The 10,353-nt window shown below is 31.5% G+C and overlaps 1 protein-coding gene across 1 annotated transcript; it reads left to right on the forward strand.

Annotated features, from left to right (window-relative positions):
- Positions 1–4,497: 4,497 nt before the first annotated feature.
- On the forward strand, positions 4,498–6,887 carry LOC7495533 (V-type proton ATPase subunit c2). The gene is made up of 3 exons (XM_002310810.4): positions 4,498–4,704; positions 4,803–5,088; positions 6,464–6,887. The coding sequence occupies exons 1-3, from the start codon at positions 4,626–4,628 to the stop codon at positions 6,594–6,596; spliced, it is 498 nt and encodes a 165-aa protein (XP_002310846.1). The 5' UTR covers positions 4,498–4,625; the 3' UTR covers positions 6,597–6,887.
- The last annotated feature ends 3,466 nt before the right edge of the window (positions 6,888–10,353 follow it).

Consider the following 10,353-nt stretch of genomic DNA (forward strand, 5'->3'; position numbering starts at 1 on the left):
CTTTATATAATTGATATTAACCTTTTTTTTTTACACCGGCCTACATTGGTAAGGATTTTTAATCTAGTGGTACAAATTTCAAATTGAGTTTTATATATTTTCGTCAAGAAAGGAAAGCTAATTGAAAGGATCTTGTTCCAAGATCTATCTATGATCTTGAAAATTTATTCTGAAAGCATTCAATCTAGCTATTTTATAACCTAACCATAGGGTTTTTGGATTCTAATTAAGACAATTAATCCTATCTCTTACACAGAGTTGTCTCATTCCAAATGCTACGTGGGAAAGAAAAAAAATCATCATAAAAGTGATAAAAACACAATAAAATATATAACCATCACTCCTCCATATTGGAGTCCTCTCCACATCCCCTTGCAATTATTTCTACGGATTTCCCACCCATTTCTATTGGCCCCAACATCTACAAACTGGCTTGAATTTGTAAGCTTCGTAATGAACGCGTGGTCATACATCCACAAGCATGTATTAACTCTCTTTTTTATTTTATTTTTCTGAAAAGGGTCATGAGATTAATGATCTCCAATTCATTATAACCGAATCCTTGATAAGCATAATCAATTTGAAAAAGGGAAAATTCGACTGCTGGGGCTTTGAGAACGATCCATTTGTGTGTACCGTCCGTTTAATTTGGTGATACAATGATGAAAGTAACAAAATCATGTAAATGTCTTTTTATCTACAACTTAATCACTTTGTATTAACGATTAAGCATTCGCACGTCTGTCTAGTCCATTGAAATGGTTGTTAGCAGAAATTGGGTGTGAGCCATAATTAATCTACGTTGTTTATGCTTCATGAATTCTCTTGCACCTTTTAGGTTAAGATAGAAATTAAACAATCAAGAACAAGAAGATGGACATAGCTAGAAACTTGCTGCATAAGCACCATATCCTCCTCATTATAGCTTAAAGATATGCAACTAGATGGAATGCTTGCATGAATGTATAGGTGTGCTTTACTAGTCATCGAGGGACAAATATATAACAATTCTTGAAAGAATTAGATCATCATTGTTACTTTTTGTGCAATGAAAAAAAAGAAGGTGTTTTCACCTTATGGGTAATTAATTACTCTAGAGATCCATACAAAAACTCTAGTGTTTGTAGACTCTATGTGTCAATATAATTCCCACAATCAAAATTCATCAACAAACTTTGGTGCTTGATATATAGTAAAGAAGAAAATTATTTCTTGGGCCCAGAAAAAAAAAACAAGGTCTTGGAAGACCTAAAATTCCTGCATGAACCCACCTTGCACCAAAGAGGCCCGAAGCTTCTTGCTCAAACTGACCCATTACGGTCACCTTTTGGGTTAGGCCTACAAGTTTTGGCTCCTTCTAATGATTAATGGGCCTGTATTACTAAGGTATCATTTCAATTTATTAGTTTGCTTGAAGAGGGACAAGATACATGACAATTTGGAAAGAATTAGATCACCAAGGTCACTTTGTGAAAGGGAAATTAGGGTTACCAATCCAAATTTTACCAACAAAACTTGTAATTTAGTGGTATTTCCTTCTTTTCGCATGAGTCTTAAAAAAAATTGTTGATAGGGTCTTGCTTGAGTTTTGATAATATCACCTGTATTTCACTTATCTCAGCATGTCTGGCCATATGAAAAGTTATTCAGCCAAATTGGGCTGAGCTAGCCACTTTAATCAGGCTCAGGGCTTTAAAAATTTGGGACCATTGACTCAAAGGACACCTTAATTAAAGAGTTTCATGGTTAGGCCAATAATGGGCCTACGGATTAAATAAGCAAACCCCAACCAACAACCATGAAGATCCCGTAACTGTCAGCTTCACTCCTCTTGTCTGCTCATTCATTAAATCACGAAATTGATAAACACAAGACAGACAAAGCCACCAATTATTTTTAATGAGATAGAGGAAAGATTCCACGTTTGATCGAAGGTGACTGCAAGACTATGGAAAAGAGTCTTGATTGCTTACTGGGCTTAGCACGGATTGCTGCAATTTTGCAGAACTATCTTAGCGCTGTAGTTTAATGCTAAGAATTCTACAGTGTGGCCGTTGAGACCTTTGCTCGAATCCCATGTATTATCACAGTATTCATAGGTTTGAATTTTATTAATTTTATTTTATTTAAAAAAAATTAAAAACAATATAATATAAATTTGTATAACTTTTAAACCTAAAAAACTATCACTTAAAAGAATATATTAAAAAAATCTTACATAACCGTTTATGCTATTGGGTTAAAATGATTATTTGATTTAGTATTAGAGTTCAAATTAAATAATCATGAGTTCAAATTTCATTATCTTAATTCTAATTAATAAAAAATTAAATATAAATTATTATTAGTGAGCGCAAATTTTAATATGAAAAAGTTTAAATTATTTTTATGATCTAATCCAACACGTTAAACATTGAAAGAGATGATTCTTCGATAGTTGCTTTTCTACCTTCTTCTCGTTTTAAATCTTTTCATCAACTTGTTATGAGACTTGCTGGGCGACGCAAGATTACACAATCATTTTTGAATTAATCACAAAGTAGTTGTTTAGTCTGATACGAATTATGTATTGATAGCATCGAAATGTGAAAATTATTGATATCTCTGTGTTCATGATTTGATGATTATATTTCATTGTACTAAATATGGATTAATATTTTGCTAGTTTAGAAGTTCACAGTGTTCCTCAGGGATTCTTCTTGCAGTTTTACGTGTGGGCTGCGATGCGGACAACCTTTTTGCTCTTCACAAATCGGCACTCTGCTTGTAAAATGGCTCCATTGGGTTCTGACTCAAAGGATCACCCCACAGCTGCTACTCATTTGACTGGAGGTTCGCATACGTTGTCTGCCCGTGTCTCTCATTTCCTTACAGCAGAGCATAGACACAAGGTTTGGTTGTCTGTGTTTTTGCTTTTACTGATGAGAACACAAGTCTTGATGCGCCTGTAATGCACATTTCTGGCTATCGGGCTGGGTTTAAGTGAGTTTCTTAACATTCAAGTACTTTAGACTGTAAGTTTCTATGTGCTTCTGTTTTTCTTTGGCAATTAGTAATGCAGCAATGTTGATTCTCTTTTGCTTAGGATGTTTTTTTGTTTCTTTTCTGCTTGAAATATCCTCTCATGGTTATACTGTAAAGGATTCATTATTTATTTATTTATTTTTATTAACATAGATGTTTAGGCCAGCTAACGCGCGTTTCGACTAATCCCTTGAAGTTAACGATCATGTAAGCCTCCAGTGACCATTAATATTAGCAACCACAGGGCTCGAACCTGAAATCATAAAGAAAACAAACCCTTTTATTTTAAATTCTTACTATTAAACCGTCTAATATATATATATATATATATATATATATATATATATATATATATATAGTTTTCATTATTTACTTTTTCTCTTTAATGTTTCCTTGGGCAGTTCCTATACATTAGCACCCTTGTGCCTGCCTGTGGGCATCTCATCGACGCAATTTTGGGGGTGGGTGCATCAACGCCGAGATCATGCCATTTTGGTATTTCATCGATGCTTTTACGGACTAGAAAATGAAGAAATTCAGACGCATCAAGCTTCAAACATGTAGTTTGACAAATAAAAAAAATAATAATAATAACGGTAGATATGATTATTGGATTGAGTTTAAATTCAACCAAGAAATTCTACAAATCTAGGCTTATATCCAGTTTATTATTTGTAACTAGATGAGATTGGAAAGGCTCTTAAATTATCGTAAAGTTTTTATTTTGATTATTTTTCTAATTAATTTTGAATTCTTATTATTTTTCTACTTATCTTTTTTTATTCTTTTGGTTAAATGGTTTTTATCTCTATTTAAATAGTTTGTGTTTTATTTTTTTAATTAAATTATTGAATTAAAGGTTTTTTAGAATATATTAAAGATTTCCTCTATTATTTTCTCTACAATTTACTGTTATAATCTTATAATTTGAGAATTTTAGTTTTTATTCATAATATATTATTCTGCGTGAAACTTGGTGACAAGAATTTTCTAATTGGGTAGTGAGAAATCATATTCTATTTTAAATTAATATTTTTATATGTTTTTCAATAATTTTGATAAAGAATAATATTTTTATGTGTTTTTCAAACAACATTAACAATCAAATTAATATTTTTATGTGTTTTTCATGATTTTGATAAACTAATATAAAAATAAAGAAAACAAGTTGAAAAAAATATTATTTTAATTAAAAATCACTTTTAAAAAATTATTTACACTGAATTACCTAAAAAACTTTAGTCCAACTTATCCAGCAAAATATAAGTGGGGATTTTTCGCATATACTATAATATTTCTATACAAATTAGAGTTAGAGTTAGAATGCTTAAGTATAAGCACTCCTCGGCACGATGGGCTCATTACAACTGACCAACAGAAGAAAAATCTAATCTTTGGCAAGTGATAACTGAACTCTATCTCCAGCCCAAGAGTCCAATAAAAGGTTTTTGTTCCAAATTAGGCCCATTACATACAATGTGGGCCACGCAACGAAGCTTCCTTCCAGATCGCATGCTGTCACCATCAACGGTGGTTCCCTTACCTGTCTAAAAAAATCAATCTCCAAATCTCACTTCCCTCTCCGTTTCAATCAATCAAAAATGGTTTCTACATTCAGCGGCGATGAAACAGCACCGTTCTTCGGCTTCCTCGGCGCCGCTGCCGCTCTCGTCTTTTCATGTGAGCACCACCGCCACTATGATCAGCTAAGCAATCAAATCAAATCCTCTTAAACGACGTTGTTTCTGATTCTTTTTGTTGTATGATTTGATTGGTAGGTATGGGAGCAGCGTATGGGACAGCGAAGAGCGGAGTAGGAGTAGCTTCGATGGGAGTGATGAGACCGGAACTAGTAATGAAATCAATAGTTCCGGTTGTGATGGCTGGTGTGCTTGGGATTTACGGTTTGATTATTGCAGTTATAATTAGTACTGGAATTAATCCTAAAGCCAAATCTTATTATTTGTTTGATGGTTACGCTCATTTATCTTCTGGTCTTGCTTGTGGCCTTGCTGGTCTTTCTGCTGGTATGGCTATTGGTATTGTTGGCGATGCTGGTGTTAGGTAATTAAAAAAAAAATTGCTTCATTTATTCTGTATTTATTTATTTATGTGGGTGCTGTTTGTTTCCTTGTTTTGATGGAAATTGAGTGTTGTGTGTAATTCTCTTTAGTATTTCAGAGCTATATTCAACCAAACATGTTTGCTTTCTATGATAAGCAATTATTTAGTGCCAACGGAGTTTGCACTTCCTCTCTAACGTGCATGTGGAGTCTACGGTTGTTCTTATAGTGGTTCCACATGTATGTGAGAAAGGGAATGCCATCTCAAGGATTACTAAGCGATTTCTAGTTACTATATTTGATGTGGTTGGTTCAGCTTCAGTATATTATGGGATGTCAAACTTCTGTCTGTGGTGATTGAACAGTAGTTAAAATTGATTTTTTGAATGCTTTGAAGTAATTTTAGTACTCCCTCCCTTTCCCACAAAATAAATAAAGAAAAGAGTAGTAATTATAGTTGTTATGGATGTATGAAACACACCCACAAAGAATGTGCATACTATTATATAAAATAACATTTCATGCGACATTTCTTAAAATTATACTGTTAGCTTATTTCCTGTTGATGTCCCTCATTCTAGAAGTTTGATGCTTTTTTTATTCTTTATTGCCAAAAGTGCATTTGCACTGCTTGGTTTGTGATGTATTGTTGAATTGGAATTAGGGACAATTCAAGGGTAACGAGACGTTTGAGTTTTCTCATCTGCTAACTTCGTTGACATCTACCAAAAAACGGGGAAAAAAAAGAAAAAAGAAAACCTCTGTTGACATTGATATTTACATTGCTCTCATTGGTTTTGGTAATGAAATTTCTTTGTTTTGTGTCTTTATCTTGTTTTTCCAGTTATTGAATTATTGAAAATTTGGTTGCTTTTAGCTACATCATGGTGTTAGTGAAATAAGAATGGTGTTGCAGTATCTTTCCCTTTGTTAGGTAGATGTTACCATGTCTTGGAACTTCCTGCAGTTTAAAATCCAAGCGAAGGTACTGAAGAAGAAAATTTCTTAGACAATATTGGAACTGATTCCTTAGATATTTGCTAGATTTTGGCGGGGATTTTATGCAGGGTTGGGCGAAGTTTGTTTTGATTGATGCTATGTCAATTTTTTAATAACTTTTGGAGGCAATATTGGAGTTGATGCTACCATTGTATAATCACATGTTTCTCAATTACTTGTGTGTTGAATTGGTTCCCCTCAGTTCTTATCAGATGCAAAGTCATGAAATTCTCGCATGGTTAGTTATAATTAGATGTGCTTTAACCACTAGACACTTTAACCTCTGTGTAGTTAGAAGATTGCACTTAGCATTATACACATATGGATGCATTTTTATCATGACAAAGTGTCTCTGAATTTGATTATTTCCTTCGTAGAGCTAACGCACAACAGCCAAAACTATTTGTTGGAATGATTCTGATTCTCATCTTCGCCGAGGCGTTGGCTCTATATGGACTTATTGTCGGCATCATCCTCTCTTCTCGTGCTGGCCAATCCAGAGCAGAGTAGAAAACTGGTTTTTGGCATGGCTTTGCTGTATTCAGGTTGGTGATGCTAGTGAAGAGTGCGCTGGTGTTAAATCAACATTTTGTCATGCATGTGATTTCTCCAAATGTATTTCCGGGTGCTAACATACTGGTTTTGAATCTGAGGGCAAGTTTCCCCTTGAAATAAGCTGTCTTTATGTTTCATTACCCTTCTTCTTTTTTTTGTATTCTTCGTCTGTTAGTTCAATGTAATATTCAAAACCTAGCTTGCACATGGTTATCTATTGCAAAGTTGTCCGTTTGTTTTTTATCATCAACTGGTGTACTAGTATGTTTAATTAATTGAACCCCGCTAATCCCCCCCCTCCCCACCACCACCCTCTTTTAAATGTTTTTATGATTTCTGCGCTGCATTCATTACTTATGTGCAAAATTTATTGCTTGATTTAGCTGAGAATAGGGCATCAAGATTTCTTCTTTGCAATTTGAGATAGGTAAAGGTTATTTAAGCTTGAAAGTCATGGCTTACAACGTGCATCCATGATCTGAATCTCTGTAATGTCTTGCTGACACTTGGGTCATCTGTTTGAGGGTCTTTTAAAGAAATAACCAGTGGGAGTTTGAACAATCATGATTTTACCGGTTCTTTTTAACACAGATCTCCAGAGCATTTGGCTTCATAACCATTTTATTATCAGGTAATGATTTTGCTAGATGCAGAATCTATATTCTTAGGTTACATGATGCTGGAAATCTAGGGCCGAGATATCTCAGCTTCATGATTACTTATGTACTCTTAATATTTTTGTTGTATTGTGGAGCTATTTTCTCAAGAGACAGGGAGCGCTCAGAAAATAACAAATAAAGATAAACCTTTCAGGAATTTATGAATGGAATCAATGATCATATTCAGCCAAACTTTGTTAGATAAGATAAATTTATAGGAGAATAATTATGTTCTATGGATGTTCACACTTCACATTCATCCGAGTACAATTATTATTTTTTTTTCAAATTTAAAAGTACAGAAAAGAAAACAGTTTTTTTAACATAAAGAGAGGTATAAGAGCTATCACTAAGAGAGTGTTTGTCTACGTTGTTGCGTTTGTGTTTTGTTTAAAACGCAGATGCAACAACGTTTGGTAACAAAAATAAACGTAAAATACTATTCATAGGTCCTATCCAATTTCACATTTAAAACGCTGAAAAATGAAAGCAGGTTCTACGTGCTTCTTGCTGTTACACCATCCAGCATCCCTCACTTTAGGAACAGTGCGCGTGCACTGTTCACTAAAGTGAACAGTGTTTGTTTTTACTTTTTATTTTTTTTGAAAAATCAGCTTCCCTCGTGAACAGTGTGGAGGGATGCTGATTTTTTGAACATTTTTTTTTTTTTGAAAAATCAGTTAACATTTTTCTTTTTCAAAAAATAATAAATTTTTTAAAAAAAAAATTAGTTTAAAGTGAATTAAATTTATTCGTACTGTAATCTCAATTTTATTCCTGATAATATTTTACCTAATTTTATTGAACGCTCAAAAAATCATAGAAACTATAGTTTTTGTCATATGAATTTTATATATAATAGAATTGTAGATAGCTTAATGGAACAATAATTTTTTATATATATAAAGTATGATTTATTTCACGATGTAATAGCAATAGTTAAATCTACAATATTTAAATTAAAAACCATAAATATTAATATATTTTTTTTAAAATTATTTTATAAACTTAATTTCAAAAGGATTCTTAACCAAACACATTAAACTACTTTTTGTTCAACCTCAATTTCAACCACAGTTTTAACCAAACACCTATTTTTCCAAAACCAATCTCAACTAAAAGTACTTTTTATAAAACAACTTTTTTCAAACCACAACCATAACAGCAACCGCAATACCAAACACACTCTAAATCCCGAATGCTCAATCCGAAAAACCATAATCCACTTTTCTCCCGATCTGCGATTCTTCTGTTAGCAACTAGGCACATGCGTGTATTTGAAAGTGTGGCTGTTTTTTTTAAAAAAAAAAATGAATTTTTTTTTAAATTATTTTTTATGTGATTTTAAATTGTTTTAATGTATTGATATTAAAAATAAAAATATATATTATTTAAATATATTTTTGAATAAAAATCATTTTAAAATTTAATATCTGCCGTATTTCTAAACAAGATTTTGTTTGGGGAAAGATCACTTGAAGTCGCTAATATATATATTAAAAAAAAAAAGGTGAACATTTTAAATAGTTTCTGGATCAAGTACTAATTATTTTTCAAAAAAAATTTTATTTAAAAATATATTAAAATAAATTTCTTTTATTTTAATTTTATATCAACACATAACAACTATCCAAAATATAAAAAAAATTATTTAAAAAAAATTATTTTTTTCAAAAGTATGGTATCATCACAAAAACAAACAATGTTTTGGTGTTTTTTTTACTTAGATTGTGTTTGGTAATGTGACGCGGATTATTTTTAAATTAAAAATATATCAAAATAATATTTATTATTATTATTATTTATATCAACCCATAAAAATTATAAAAATATATATTTTAAAAATATTAATTTAATATTTTTTATGCAAAAATAATTTGAAATATAAAATCAAAGACGTAAAATCAAACACATGCTTAATAGTCAAGATTCCAACCTATACGCATGTGAGGGTGTCAGTAATATATAAAATTCTAATGATGTGTTTTACACTTATTGAATGAAGGATATCAATATATTAAGTCTCAAATTTTACAATAAGCTCTAAACCTTTTGGTGTTTTTCTTGATTATGTTGCTCTCATGTAGGATATATAAGTTTTTTAATTCATAACATCAAAGTTAGTATTTATATTTGATAGAAATTCAAATTAGTCAATATAAAATATCCAACTAACAAAATAGGGTTAGTATTAGTATTTGGTTAGAAATCCGATTAATCACATAAGGTATTATTTTCAAACCTTTTATGATAGTGGCTATGTTCTTTTTTTTAAAAAAAAAAAAAAAAGATAAAGGCTATATTTTAAGTAGTGTGTGATATTATGATAGTGGTTCTTTTTTAAAGTGATTTTTTTGCTTGAAAATATATTAAAATAATTTTTTTTATTTTTTTAAATTTATTTTTGATATCACAGCACACCAAAACATAAAAAACACAAAAAAAAATTAATTCAAAGTAAAAAATATCATTTTTTTTCCAAAAACATGGTGCCACTACAAAAACAAATAGTCTTAGTGTGTCTTTTTACTTAGATTGTGTTTGGTAATGTGATGTAAAGTATTTTTCAATTGAAAATATATTAAAATAATATCTTTATATATATATTATACACGTCAGAATCATAAAAAAAGAAAAATCATCTTTACGTTTCGCAATTCGGTGCACCACGTTGTTGCTGTGTTTTTAGCTGATTTTGTTTGATTTGAGATTTTGCCAACTCTTGAAGTGGGCAGGAAAAATGGCCTGTAGTGCGGCTAAATAGCAAAGTTGGGGCCAAGTACACTTTGAAAAGGTGTGAAGCTCCTAGCCATATTTGACCCCTTTGTTAGATCATGGGTCAATAGTGCTCACTTTAGTTGCTTTTGGGTCGATTCTGTGGAGTAAAGTTTAGATTTAGTTTGGAGCTTATCATCTTTCGGTTTGGGAAAGGAATGTTTTTGGAGTAAATGCAGCTCCCAACATGACAACTTAGCTGACAAAATTCTTGAAATTGATTGCCCTTTTATGGCAATGAAAGAATCACGGTGAGGTGATCATCATTACAAGAAAAA

This window comes from Populus trichocarpa, chromosome 7 (genome assembly GCF_000002775.5).
Source record: "Populus trichocarpa isolate Nisqually-1 chromosome 7, P.trichocarpa_v4.1, whole genome shotgun sequence".
Taxonomy (NCBI): Eukaryota; Viridiplantae; Streptophyta; class Magnoliopsida; order Malpighiales; family Salicaceae; genus Populus; species Populus trichocarpa.